At 32.5% G+C, this 15,291-nt stretch overlaps 2 protein-coding genes and 1 long non-coding RNA gene across 10 annotated transcripts in view; all 3 read left to right on the plus strand.

Moving 5' to 3' along the window:
• The first annotated feature begins 66 nt into the window (after positions 1 to 66).
• LOC121731753 lies at positions 67 to 2,511 on the plus strand. 2 transcript variants are annotated; one of them, XR_006036281.1, is made up of 3 exons: positions 67 to 402; positions 1,100 to 1,182; positions 2,117 to 2,511. It is a non-coding gene; the product is annotated as an uncharacterized LOC121731753 (long non-coding RNA). The 2 variants fall into 2 exon arrangements; XR_006036282.1 differs by having other exon boundaries at positions 1,100 to 1,177.
• A 6,707-nt stretch (positions 2,512 to 9,218) lies between these two features.
• Positions 9,219 to 15,291, plus strand: part of LOC121731747 (phosphatase and actin regulator 4) — a 64,379-nt gene continuing 58,306 nt past the window's right edge. For 2 of the 7 annotated variants that reach the window (XM_042121336.1, XM_042121337.1), the window contains exons 1-2: positions 9,219 to 9,377; positions 13,892 to 13,999. In XM_042121336.1, coding sequence (XP_041977270.1) covers positions 9,284 to 9,377; positions 13,892 to 13,999 — 202 coding nt within the window. In that variant the 5' untranslated portion in view covers positions 9,219 to 9,283. Of the gene's footprint in view, positions 9,378 to 13,891; positions 14,000 to 15,127; position 15,291 lie in introns of those variants that run through there. The other 5 variants (XM_042121340.1, XM_042121338.1, XM_042121339.1 and 2 more) reach the window with 3 other exon arrangements.
• Positions 12,164 to 13,208, plus strand: LOC121731749. Its single transcript, XM_042121351.1, has one exon. It carries the CDS (start codon positions 12,275 to 12,277, stop codon positions 13,124 to 13,126), a length of 852 nt encoding a protein of 283 aa, XP_041977285.1. The 5' UTR covers positions 12,164 to 12,274; the 3' UTR covers positions 13,127 to 13,208.

Here is a 15,291-nt window from a genome sequence, read left to right on the forward strand (position 1 = left end):
ATTTAATGGCCTGGTAACGAGACCTTTAAGCCAAGTCTTTTTAAAGGGTTTTTAATTTATTTTATATTTATATAGTTCCCACTGTATTTTTAATATATTTGTACAAAGCACCATAACACTTTTGGTTTTTTAGGAAATCACTTAATTGGCGGCGGGAGGTATCACTTTCTTCAATAATTTCAGTTGCCAACACTAGTCTATGAAAGGTGAATCTTGAACAGTTGAAAAAAATGTGATTCATGTCGGCGTTCTCTTCGTTACAAAAAGTGCAATTATTGCTGCTTATTATGTTCAATCTCGCAAGGTGTGCAGGTGCAGTGTTATGACCAAATCTGAGTCTGTTTATTGTTGTGATAAAGTCACGGTTCGCTATCTTCAGCTCATTGTACCATGGATTTGTCGGTAATTTTCCTTGAATTTGTCCATACCACTTGCCTTTAAGTTTTTGGTCTTCTTTCCAAAATTCTTCCCAAACGTTTCTTACAGATATTTTCACATTACAATAAAAGTCGGTCATAGGAACATTTACAATACTTTTGACATCTAGGGCATTGACCCCATCATATGCAGTTTTATCTGCTATTTCATTTCCAGAGATACCTTTATGTGCAGGGACCCACATAAAGGCTATTGTTATACCTTTATTTTCCAGTCGCCACACAAAGTCTTTGATAAAATAAATGATATAGTTAGTTTTAAAACTAAAATTGACATTCTGAAGACAATTAATAAGACTTAGAGAGTCTGTTAAGATCAGAAAATATTTACAATTATTTACACCGTTTATCAATTTTAAGGCTTCAAAAACTGCATATGCCTCTGCTGTAAAAATAGAACATTGCATATCTAGAACAAAACTTTGAGCAAAGTCCCTTTGAGAATCATAAATAGCACTTCTCACATAATCATCACCCTTACTACCATCAGTATAGATTGTATAGTACTTGTTATTTTCTTCTAAAAACGCAAGGATGTCTGAATTGTTATTGATACATTTTGTTATGACCAGAATAGGATGTATTATACTTCTATACGAATGCATGTAACATGACCAATGTGAATACATTTTGATATTTGAATAAAGAGATTGTATTTCTAGGAAAATCCGGCACAAAGTTGGGGACAGCCCAGTCAGAAGATCATGAGGTGAAGCTAATGGACCATCTGTGATGATTGGGTGAGGTATGATTCTATTTATAATTTGGTAGTTATTTGATGAAAGTAGCTTAATACAATATCTTTCAGCAAGATAAAGACGCCTTAATATCAGAGGCATAATACTTGTTTCGACCTCCATGGCCCTTATGGGAGTCGAACACATTGCCCCTGATATAATCCTCAAAGCTCTATTCTGTATTACATCTAACTTTAAAGTATGAGTGCTATTCAGATAGGCTAAAGCACTGTAATCAAAATGGCTTCTTACAATAGACTTGTACAGCACTGAAAGTACTTTGGGATCTGCTCCCCATGAAACACCTGCAAGACATCTTAAAATATTAATACCCTTGATGGCATTTCTTGATATATATTTAATATGATCCTCAAAAGATAATTTTTGATCAATGTTAACACCTAGGAATTTATGTGAGGTTACTCTTCGAATAATCTCACCATTATAAGTTACATCAGCAGATGGTGTGTCTTTTCCAAATATCATTAAATTACTTTTACTAGCATTAATTTTTAAATTTAATATTTGCTGATAATATTTTCTCAATTGGATTAAACAAGCATTAATCTTTTCTATAGCTACTGATAAATTAATATCTGAACAATATAAAACTAAATCATCTGCAAATTGAAGGATATTTACATTTTTAATATTTACATATTTACATATCTCCCATATATACAAATTATATAACAAAGGTGATAATGTTGCACCTTGCATTGTGCCCTTAGATACAGTCCGGGGCCCATGTAAAATATTATTATGCTTAACATACAATACTCTGTCAGTGAGGAAATTATAAATCCATTTACACACATATCCGGGTACTCCAGCATTACTAAGTACCTTAACTAGTATACCAGGGTCCACATTATCAAATGCGCCCTGGACATCTAAAAATACACAAACAGTATGTAATTTATTGCCCTTTGCATTTTTCAGATCGTGGATGAGAGAAATGAAGCTGTCTGAACAACTTCGTCCTCTACGGAACCCATACTGAACTTGAGGAATGATGTTTTGAGATTCTGCGTACCAATCCAGGCGGTTCTTTAGCATATTTTCAAATATCTTACCAATACATGATGATAAAGATATTGGCCGATAAGAACTGGCCTCCTCTGGTGGTTTATCTTGTTTAAGTATGGGTATCACACATTGAGTCTTCCATGAGATTGGTATCAGTTTTTTAAGCCAAAGACAATTTAAAATACACAGTAATATTTTTTGGATAGATTCTGGTAGTTCTTTTATTAATATATACGGAAAATCGTCCAAACCAGGGCTAGTATTTTTTCTAGATTTTATACTTGTTAAAAATTCTGACCATGAGAAAGGATCCAATACAAATCCTGATTGTGGATTTTCATTGTTCATATTAAAATAAGTTTCTAACGAATCAGGATTAACTAAATTAGAATTATCTGATAATTTATCTAACAATGGTTGCACAAAATCATTTTGATATGACTTATTATTGGTTCTAATACCCTTAAATCTTTTAATAAGGTTCCAGATTTTACTTATAGGAGTAGTTCTATTGAAATTATTACAAAAACTGTTCCAACTTTTACGTTTTTCTTCCTTTATGGTGCGTTTTTTAAGAGCATCTATTCTTTTGTACTTAATGTAATTGTCTAATGTTGGATCGTTTCTATAAAGTTTAAGTGCTTCATATGATTTAATAACTGCTTGTTCACACGTACTATTCCACCACGGAGCGGGTGGCCTACTCCTAAAATTTGTTTTAGTAAATCTAGGAACTTCCATTAGTTTAAGTTCATTAAGTCGGATACAAAACTCATTATAAGATTTCATTGGATCCTCTTCATTGACCATCATTTCATGGAAGACTGTACTAGATGATTCCCTATACTTATTCCAGTCCGTTTTATGGTATAAAAATCTGTCATCATATTGATTTATTGTGTACCTTTCAATGCACATGGTAATGTTTGTTATTGTTGGATAATGATAACTACCCATAGCATCATCATGTACAGACCATTCACACAAGGGTGCCAAGTGAGGGCTAACAAAACTTACATCTATTGCTGAAGGGTTGTGTGTAGGATAATTTACTGTTGTAAAGCTGCCATTATTCAAAATACATAAATCTAATTCATCAATTATATCATATAAACTTTGGCCTCGACTTTTGGTGGATAAACATCCAAAAGCAATATGATGTGCATTGAAATCTCCACTAATAAATAAAGGTTTTGGTAAATCTCTTATGATATTGCGCAATCTATTCATTCGTATGTGCCCAGCAGATGGAGGACAGTATACACAGAGAATAGTTAAAGATGACGTATTGTCTGTATATACAGATATGGCTATTGTTTGTATATCCTCATAAAAGTTGGTATTTATAATATTGTACTTTAAATATGGTTTTACTAATATTCCTACACCATTACGAGGATTTTTAGAAATTTTGTTATAAAAATTGTATCCAGAAATACGAACAGACTGGTGTTCTTTTAACCATGTCTCATTTAGTAGACAAATATCAATATCTTTATCATTTAAAAATTTTGTAAGAAGAGGTTTTTTGTTATTTATCCCTTGAACATTAAATTGCGCAATACATAGAGAAGATATTTTTTGAGTTTGTGAATTCATTATATTGACAGACTCTTAAGAAGAACATCTTTAATGAATGATGTTGTAACAGGTACTTCATCACACTTATTTGCTACTTGGACCAATGTGTGTACCAGGGCCATTAGTACATCATCATTTCCAACGATAAGCGACTTTATGTTTGGTATATTTACATCTCTTGAAATAGGCTTTACAGGTTTATTTACAAATTTGGATGTATTATTTACATTATTTACATTTTTATTTACAGGTATGGTGCGAGTTGGCAGAGGAGGGAAATCAACACTTTCTTTGGAAATAGCAACACTTGCATATGATATTTTATTTTTCTTTTCTAATAATTTCTTTATTTTAACTGGACATTGTTTAGAAATGGCCAAGTGAGGTCCACCACAATTAACACAGCAAATCTCATTTGGCTTACTACATTCTTTATAAAAATGTTCACCAGAACAAATTGAGCAGCGCTGCTTTCCGTTACATATTTTGGCTGAGTGATTGAACTTAAAACATTTATAACATTGTTGCAAAGGGGGAACATAATCAAATACTCTATATGAAAATAACTCATATTGCACATTATCAGGTAAGCTATTTGACAAAAAAGTTATACTAACAGTTTGTGTACCGACTAATTCATTACCAACTTTTCTCATGAATCTTCGCACTGCAATTATTTCATATGTTGAAGTTAAATTTGTGAAAAGATCTTTGTTCGATATATTTGCTGGTACAAATCTAATTATTCCTGTTTTTTCAATTTGAGCTGCCGGGATGTATGCTTTCATATTATATTTTTCTAGAAAGTTAATGTTACTTATGAAGTTATTGGCCGTGTTATGTTGTTTGAAAATCACAACAATTTTGTTTGCGTTAATACGCCGAATTGCTACTACACCTTTTACGTTTGAAAATATACTGTTTAAATAAATTGGGCTTTTATTTCCCAACCTTTCTTGCACATTTTTACTTTCTATATACACCTTGAAGTCTGTATTAATAGAATTTTCAGAATATAGTCTTTTATAATTGGGTTTACGAAATGGTAAATACATGTCCTCACCACCTCCGCCGCCAGCACTAGAAGGCCCCCCAAGATCATCAGGGGGCCGGGGTCTTTTTTTCGAGGTAGGCGGGATCTCCCCGCCCGCCTCATCTCCATCCATTTTTATTATTTACACACTATTAATAGTCTAAATACTTGTATTTACACAACTTTTAACAATAAATTATTATAATTAAATTATTTTTCAATTTTGAAAAAAAATTGGAACCGCGCTTTTTCAAATTCCCGCCCAAAAAAAAAAAACCTTTTTGAGAAGTTGAAATAGACAAATGACAATGTAGAATACAAATAAATCAAAGATGAAAGATGAATTCTCTATGGCGGCTGACGCTCTGACAGGCGACAGCCCAAACCACTGGAGGACTGATCTGTGGGACTGATCGAGCTGAAATTTGGCTTGCAGGTAGATATTATTATGACGTAGGCGTCCGCTAAGAAAAGATTTTGATCAATTCCACCTCCAAGGGGTTAAAATAGGGGATGAAAGTTTGTATATAATAATACTTCTTAACGCGAGCGAAGCCGCGGGAAAAAGCTCGTAAGATTATATATTGTATGATGTATCTCATTTTGTCATTTTGTTATTCTTTATCTGTTTTTAATTAATATTTTCAGTTATTTGTTTTGTTAAGGTAATTAAGTTTATAACGGTTGCCTGGAAGAAACTGCTTCCAGCAGTAAGGCCGCCATTTCAAACTGTTTTTTTTTCCCTCTTTTTTTTGTATCTGTCGTAGGATTATTTGATAAATCGAATTATCGCGAAAATTCTAGGGATTTTGCGAAAACGCGGATAATTAGATAATGCTGTTTTAAATATTTTTCAATTAAAAAAAAAGTTAGGTTTTTTGGGAAAACCCGAGTTGCCTAAGAGCGTTTTCTCACGAGACACGACACGACACGACAAAATGCGGTGACGACTCTGGGCGCCATACATTTCTATGTACCGTTTTCACACGGCACCGCACGACACACGATTTTGAGACGACAATCCGCTATGTCGTCACGTTTTTTGTTTACAGATAATATATAAATAAATTCTTTATTGAAAAATTGTTAAATAAATAATTAATCATAATCTAACAGCCTGCCAAACTGCATAGCGGTTTTCTGGCGAGCATTACGCCGCCATATTACATTTACATCATACCTAGTATTATAATATGGTAATAATTAACATTTAACATGGGCGTAGCGAGGTTCTGGCAGGTTTTTAATACTATTTTAATAACTACATAAATAATATTATATTATGACTACGTTATAAGCTTAACTATAGCACAATAGTCTACTCTGACTATAGGGACCGTGCAGAGCGATGACACTGCCACTAGTGACGAATAGCCGAAACTTTTCCGAAAATTTTATTGATAAGCTCAAGTCAAGCTACGGAAAATTAAAGGATTTCTTGAGAAATTTGAGTATTTTCAAGCATTGTTGTATTCCCGGATGTTCTAATACATACAAGAAAAATAAAGGCAAATCGAACGATCTAAAATTTTACTATTTTCCTGCCAAAAGTATTCACATGCCATGACTTATTGAAAAACGAAAGAAATGGATAAAAGCCGGTAAAACATACGTAAGTACTTAAAAAGTTCCATGAATGCTATGTGTAGACTCGTAAAAACACTGAATTTTGTAGATTATAACCGCAAATTCATTTAGATGAACACAATATGAACCTAACCTATAACCGTTGCTTCTTTCAGTAAACATCCAAACTGGCTTCCAAGTTCCATCTAAATTTTACCACCGCTCATTTGGCCAAGATCGGAAAATCCTGTACACTCGGCATATAATATACCTACCTACAATTTTTCCTGGAGAAGAAAATAAAAAAACTCTTTTAAGAAAGAATTTCAAAGACATCAACTAGAATGCAACAAGTTGCATCAAAAGTAAGGATAATTTGAAGAAGTTCTGCCAAGAATTCAACACTGAGGCACAGAATATAATATAATAGTACTCCGTAATAGTGTTTATCTTGAACCATCTTGTCAAAGTGTTGGTTCTCAAAATGATGATTCTTCAAGTAGGAAAACTATTAATAGTGCAGTCTTTGTGTGTTATTTAAAGAATACTTATATAGTGTTTGCACTGATGAGGTACACTAGTTAAAAATAGTGACAGACAAAAGTTGTCAAGATGGTATCGAGCGAATCGCAGAAGGTTGATGAAATAAAAGCATTTATTTTAGTGAACTTGTTTTATTCTATTAATCCACAAGCATTTTCAGTAATTATTATATAAGTATTTTTGCATATTCATTATTTTATTGCAATATTTATCAAGTTTTTACTTTCTATGCTGATGGATGCTACCTTTAAGATATGTAAAGAAAAGGTGGAACTTATTTCTGCTTACGACAATCGTTTTATTTATTCGAGTCTATTTTCCACAATACAATAATAACAGTTGCTTATCCTAGCAACTAACATAAGAATAATAGACATTTATTTATTATAGTTAAGTACATTATTGTATTTTATAAATATAGCATTTTGAATTACATTGATATTTATTATTTATTTGTTTTTGTATATATTGTATCATCTTTTGTCGTTTTAGAATAGTACGGTATTAGTTTTACTTTTAACGAGCATAATAATATATTATTATTATTGTATGTTTTCGTGCACGTCCTATCTGCTGTTGTTTTTATCCTATCTCTCTCCGTAGGGCTGCTGGAAGAGATTTCTTTTTAGAAATAAGCAGATCCTTTGTGTCGTCTTTCCGTGTAAACCGTTATATTATTGTTATGTTTTCCTGTGCACAATAAATTATAAATAAAATAAATAAAAGGTATACATATGTAACTCTGCGGGTAGTTTATACGTCCGGACAATAGGTGTTGCCAGTTTTTTAATATAAAAAAGAGTTTTTAATTTCTTGTTCGTTAATTTGTTTCAAATAATGTAATGTTATTATTTTTCTAATTATATACTTGGATAATCTTGCTGAAATAACAAAAAACAAGCCATATTAAAAATGACGATGTCTTTTGACAAATCAAATTCTCTGAGATCTAGTAACCCTGACGTCAATACCTGTCAGCGTTAGCGCTCTCCATTGGCTATTGAAACCACATATGACGTAAAATAGGATCAATGAAATATGATAATGTAATATGCAGATGTGATCAAATGATCATATATATTGGATCCTATATATGATCATAGAAATGATCAAATATAAATGATAATGTAATACCCCCCTTAGTAACATTGCACATTTTTAGCGCTGATTGGCTTGATTTTTGCTTACTGGCCAACTCTTATTCTGATTGGTTACTATCTTTTTCTATGTATCTTTAAGGTATTACACCATAGAATTATAAAGGGTAAGAAATGACAATGCCTCTTCAATCTTCATAGGAACTTTACTTTTTATTTGACTTTTTTCTCATCTCAACCATAACCTCAGAATTAGGTTCTGTTGAACTTTCAGCACTAATTTCACTCGTATCAGTCGTTTTGTATTTACAGACACACTTTTAGATAACTTTTCGCACTATTTTTCAAGTCCAACTGCAATTTTAAACACATTAAAATATATCAAAAACTGTTAGCCGGCTTACAAAAACAACCACAAACAAAACAACCCGTGACAATGAATTGACATTTAAAACGTCAAGTCTTCAACCAATCAGAGAAGATGTTGTTGTGGGGCGCTTAAACCGACCAATTAGTGATTTTTTTTCGATAATATCTAACGATTCCTTTCTCAATCTTACTAAGGTGACTTGCGTTTTCGCGAAAACACTACTTTTTGTCAGTAAGGTTGAAAAATGTAATCACCATTGTCTAATTATCCGTGTTTTCACGAAGTCTCTAGAATTTTCGCGATAATTCGATTTATCAAATCATCCTACGACATATTCATTGTCAACTGAATTGTTTCACAATGGTTTGAATAAAGAGTTATTATTGATATTATTATTACCCGTGTGGGTAGAGCGCGAGCGAGAGAAATCCGTTTTTCTGACATTTCACTAGATTTAGTTTAGTGAAATGACATAATATCACTAGATATTTTTAGTAAGAAGACGTAATAAGCAAGAATATTCGGCATCTACCGGAATTTCGTGAAATCCCCGGCACATTCCGGAATCCGGCTTAAATTTTAAAATAAAATTTAAAATTTAGTCTATGGTACCAGTTTAGAAATTTAACAATTTTTAACTAGTTTATCATTATCAACAAGAACAATGAATGTTTTTAAACGTTTTAACGTCTGTCAGCAATCAGCATCTGTCAGTGAGTTTCAAGAGGGTGTAAACATCATATATCCTAGTAATCTGTGTAAACATCTGAGTTTTGTGTTGGAAATTAACTTTATTTTAACTAAAAATTGAATTTATAACCTAATCAACATTCGATAAAGTTATTTGTACAATGATCTTACTTTCTCGTTAAATTTTGGTATTTTTTTCAATGGCTAGTGACAACGATAAAAGTTCAAGTAATCAAAACTTAGATGTTCCTTATAATAGCAGTAAGAGAAAACAAAATAACTCCGTGTTTATCGGTAAGTAAAGTTGTACAATTGATTGTAACACGTTATCTATTCAAAACACTTCTGTATTATAACCTAATTGTATTTCAAGCTTGTTACTCCTACGTTTTTACGAAACTTCACCAAAATTTTAATTACATACATTCTTATTACATTTTATTTTCTTACTAATTATTATTGTAGCCTTTTTTTAGAATCCGGCTTATCGTTGGTATATTTCTTACAATTTGTAGTATCAATACCTGCCTGTACCCACTTAGTAATAGCATATAATACATATTATTGTGTCTGTAAGTTATTACTATAGCAAAAATTGTTAAGAACTGTTAACCTATGTTAACAGTTCTTAACAATAATAATAATCTAAAGGACACAGTTGCCATAACTAAGGAAACATCATAATATTCAATGATAGTTACATCAATTAACAATTTTACTACAGAACACTCATTGATATTATGAAATAAAAAGTTTTTAAAATTATTTATTTAGAAGCACATACCAAAACAGATATTATAAACAAATAATCGGCCAAGTGCAAGTCGGCTCGCGCACATAGGGTTCCGTACCATTATAGAGCAAAATTAGGCCAAAAATTGTGTTTTTTAGCCCCTTTAAATTTTTATTTTATTTTAATATTATTATTAATTATGAAAGTACATATTATATAATTAAGGACTTTGTGGAAATTTCATGTCCCTACCCTGTTGCCTTTATTGATATCGAGCAAAAAAGGCCATAAAAATCTAGTTTTTTTTGTATGGTAGCCTACCTTTAATATTAATTTTATTTTGTTTTAGTATTTGTTGTTATCAACAGAAATACACAATCTATGAAAATTTCAGAAGTCTAGCTATAGCTAGACTTCTGTTAAATCTCAAGAACCGCTATGTTCTATCTAACAGAAGTAAAAATACAGCCTGGAGACAGACAGAAAGACGGACAGACATGGAAGTCTCAGTAATAGGGTCCCGTTTTTACCCTTTGGGTATGGAACCCTGAAAAGTGTTTTGTAAATTGAACTGCATTATAATAATGCATAGTCAATGTTGTGTTCATTCTTCCTCTTAGTTGTTAAATATTATAATAAGATGTGTCAGTTAAATTTGGGATCCATGTTTCTCATGCAAGGCCAGCCCAACTTGACCCAAAAGCAATGCCTAACTGAAAACTAGTGAAATGCAACACTTATGTTGTTTTTATCAAGCAAGGTGAATATCTTAATTTGATTCAAACTATTTTTTTAATATAAAAGACAATAACTTTTACAAGGGATACTAGCTAACACTTTATTTGCTTTCTTACTTCATTTAATTATAAAAGAATCTAAAGATTAGATATGAGATATAACTATATTTTCCAGGTGTCAAACACAGTCTGCGTTCAACACCTGGAAAATATCGGCCAAACCTCTTGAGTCTTGATAAAACAAAGTTGTAGTCAACATCTTGTTACTTAAATCTATGTTAAGTAATAAATTTGTTACCCTTTAATAAAAACACAGAGTAAAGCTTAGTTTCCCAGATATCCATATTAATATTATAAATTTAAAAGTGTGTCTGTCTGTCTATTACATCTTCACACCCAAACCACTTCAATATTGTTGAAATTTGGCATGGTGATACTTTAAGTGTCAGGGAAGGACATAGGATACTTTTCATCCCGAAATAATTTATCGTTCCCATGCAATAAATAATTTTTCGGCACAATATGGAGTTGCAGAGCTCTTGTATAGGTCTACCAGGATCTGATGGCAGATTTTCATTCAATCATTGGATAAATTTTTATATATATACATGTTTCACCAATGATATTCTATGTTACTAACGTAACTCACACACACAGAATCAGCCTGATAGTGACATTTTGCTTGCTCAGGCATTTGTTTCTCTATTCCACTAGGTATATTAACTTTACGGTATTAACAATAATCTTATTCCTATGTTAGTAAAAAAATATAAAGTGATTTTTAATTTCTCTATTTGCCGTATTTGCGCCACGGTACCGTACTCACGAAAAAAAAGATTAAAATGTTTTATTCGAATTATCGGTATTGCTATATTCAATTTATTTTCTCATTTTTTGCCATCAGATTCTTCAATCTTCATAATATTATGATAAAAAAACCCATCTTATAGTCCATAAAGAAAGTGATTAAATTAAAAAGTGGCAACATCATAGTGTTTAAATCCTTTTTTTCATAGATTGATTTGAAAGGGATGACATTACACTTTTTAATTTCTTCACTTTCTTGACAGACTATAGTTTCTGATCTCATTGCTGCTTACTAATAAAGATTTAATACACTAATAATACAATAGCATATAATTAGTATTCAAGGCTTGCTTGTCTTTGTCTGATATATGGGAAAATACATAAGTTAGACAAAGACCTGAATAGAAATACACTGTGTAGTGTGTAAATATTTTTATATAAAGAAGGATACTGTGAAAAAAATTGTTACAGTTATAAGGTTTGTTATGGTGTACCTCAGAAATAGTAATTGCTGTGTTGTGACTTGTGTGTTACTGACTGTGGTCAACCGTGTGTGTTGTTTTGCATTGTGTTTAAACTTACAGCCTATATTATATAGTTGCAGAAATTTTATAGTGCTACGTTGCATTGTATTTTTAGAGATAGATTGCATGTTTAGAGAAACAAAGTATGGATTTGAAAATGTGAAAATTAATAATAGTAAGTTTACTGATTATTACAAAACGGAAGATAGCCGATGAAGTATGAACTCTGTTCAACTGTCAAACACATTTGACAGCTGGTAGGTGACACTGACAGCTTTCCGAAGTGATTTGACATAAAAGTCGTGATGTTTGTTTATTTAATTTAAACCAAAAAAGGTATTTATTTTCCTTGTGTTACATTCAATATGATGAAAATTCAATTGTTTTACCATGAATTTGTTACTGGAAGATAGTTCTCCAGAAAAAGTCCCCATATTGCTCGAGGATTTAATAACAACACTCGCCGAAAGCGATCGTATTGAACTAAAACAGGAGGACATATTTTTCTTATTGATTGTTATACTGATGGTCGAAAATGACTTTGTTCCTGTACTTAATAATGGCGTTGAGTGGGAGCAACATAACTCAATTGATAAGGAGCAACTCTGCTATTGGAAAAGGACAGGATCTTATGAAGTTACATTTTTGATGTCGAGTTTCAAAGACATACCATTAAAATTGATCTTATGTCCCCTCGGCACCACCATGTCGATAAATCTACTAATTAATTACGATAGTACTGATGTATATTCCGTGATGTTACCTCACATTAAGTATGTAGTGGCACCCAAAGCACCAACTATACCAATGATATTTAATGATCTAAGAGATCTGTGTTATAAATACAAAGATAAAATCATAGTACCTGTCAAAAGTAGAATACTTAGTTACTACGGATTTCCGAGTGCAAGTTTGCTTGGATTGCCAGCGGAAGTATTTATTTATTTGCTATTGTATCTTCCTCTCAAGGATATATTAAACTTATCGGAAACATGCAAAAGGATCAGATATATTATAGAAACAGATAATTTCTGGCATAAACTCTATATTCGTGATTTTGATACATCCAGTGAAAAAGATGATTCATCATGGAAGACCCTCTATATTGCAAAATACCAGGAAGAACAGGATAAAAAACTGAAGGCTTGTCGACTGACTGGAGGTCTCAATTCAATGCTACCCATTTCTCGGTTCGGCGCTCACCTCGATCATCCCTATTTGTGGGCACTTTTATTTGATTAATCCAAATTTAATTGCAACTAGAAGTTAAATATTTATTTATATTTTAAGATTTATATGGTACACAGTACATTAAACATTATGCTCAAAACCATTGTTTTATTCTAGTCATTTTTACTTAACCATCATTAGTTAGGTATTTAGAGACCTGTACCCAGTTCTGCTATTTAATCCACCAGCTTTATCATTAATTCAGCTTTGATCAACTCCTGATCCTACCTCAAACAACATATTTTTTTTCATATTTGGCAAACCTGATTCTACAAATTTTTGTAGTTTCAATGACTGCACCATGTTAATACTGTACTAACACCACTATCATGGGTATCACAGACACAATAGATTTTCAATTGTTATGCGGCAGCCGGCTGCCGCTCTGGGATTGATGGCTTAAAATGGCACAATTGCAGTTTTATATTATTTTGCTATTGAATGAAGTTATTATAGCCTTTCTCAAAAAAAATATAATGGAAACTTACATTTGAGTACCATAAATGTGTAACATTAATGTTACACATTTATGGTCACTTGCTCTATATTTTGTATGAATTTTCTAGAACCTGCAATTAGAACCTGTGTATCATAATAAAATTACATGTAACAACTATGCATGTTAGCTGTCTTTGATAGCGAATATACTTACAAATTACAATACAAAAATAGAATACTTACTTAATTAATATTTTACATTGTCAGTGATTTTCTTTAGTTTTATAATAGTGAATCATGAATGTACATTTTACTGAATAAGATATAATTTATTTGAAGGTGACAGTTCAGAAAAATTAAATCTGGGTGTACAAGAATCAGTCACACACGGTAAAGGCGGCAGACACTTCTCCATTCCATTTGAATCATCTGCTGATAGTGATTTATGTAAGTACATTTATATTATTTATCATTGCAATGCGATTTCTATGTGGAAAAGCTAAAAATCAACTAAGATGATGTTGTCTTAAACATTTCTTTCATAAAAGGAATAAACCTTTATTATATAAACCTTATTTAACACACTTAAGACCGGGCTGCCAAAAATATCAAAGCACTCCTACACACCCCGCTATCCTCTAATCGTGACATGACGATGCCATGAATCGTGCCCGTGAGGATTGTACTTTGCGCTGCAGCTAATAGTGAACAATATCGCGTAACAACGGTTCCCGCATTATAGCACGAAAGTAAAGGTCATAAGTCCCAAACCTTTTTTTGGATGATCCGTCCGTCCGCCAAGAAAGTGAAAAAATTAAAAAGTTTGCCGCTTTTTAAATTCTTCTCTTTCTTGATCGTAGTGTCATCCCTTTTTTCTTAGATTGATTTGAAAGAGATGACACTACGATGTTGCCACTTTTTCATTTCTTCAGTCTATACAATACTAATATTTCCTTTGCCATTATTTTATAAAGTGTGTGATTGTAGTAGTGCAAGTTATTTAATTATAGCAACTCAATAAGTGTAGTGTGTAAAAGTGATATTTGTTGAAAAGCCCATAAAGATTCATAATTTCGAAAAATATAACTATCGAGTCAAAATAAGTGAATCGTGTTTTCCGTTAGGCAAAATATATCAGATAAATAGTACAATGATTAAATTTAATCTCAATTTCCGGGATCGTAATACTTATTACTTACTCTTATTAGAAAACATAGCAAAATTTGGCAGCCGCTCTTAATTAACGTAAAATGGAATAAATCGAAAGAAAAATGTAGGGTTTTTAGACGATAACCTAAAGTTATCGTCTAAAAACTTAAGTATACAATTTTTATTTTCATAGGCGTACATTTTTTGCTTTAAATATGCTCCAATGATTATTTTGCAATGAAGCATGCGAGTTTAGCACTCATGCACGTGCCTATGTGAAAATATGAGAGGCGCGGGGGTCAGCTCAGAGTTCAGACGGCTGGGGAGATGCGCGCCTGTCATGCGCCGCGCAGCCTCCATTCGTGTCCCCGCGTCTGTGGCGCTACCATCTAAGGGACGTTACGCGATTCGGGCGACGACAATCCGGTTGTAGTGGTTCGTCGACGATCGTCGTGATTATGTCCTGATGGGCCCGAGGTGAGCTCAGCCGTGGAGGGCTCCCGGGCGACGCAGAAGCCGCCCTGGCGGTGCTACGGCCCGATGCTAACCCACAGCCGCTCCGACGGCGATTTCCCGATATACACCCGAGG

The sequence above is a fragment of the Aricia agestis genome, chromosome 11 (assembly GCF_905147365.1).
Source record: "Aricia agestis chromosome 11, ilAriAges1.1, whole genome shotgun sequence".
NCBI lineage: Eukaryota > Metazoa > Arthropoda > Insecta > Lepidoptera > Lycaenidae > Aricia > Aricia agestis.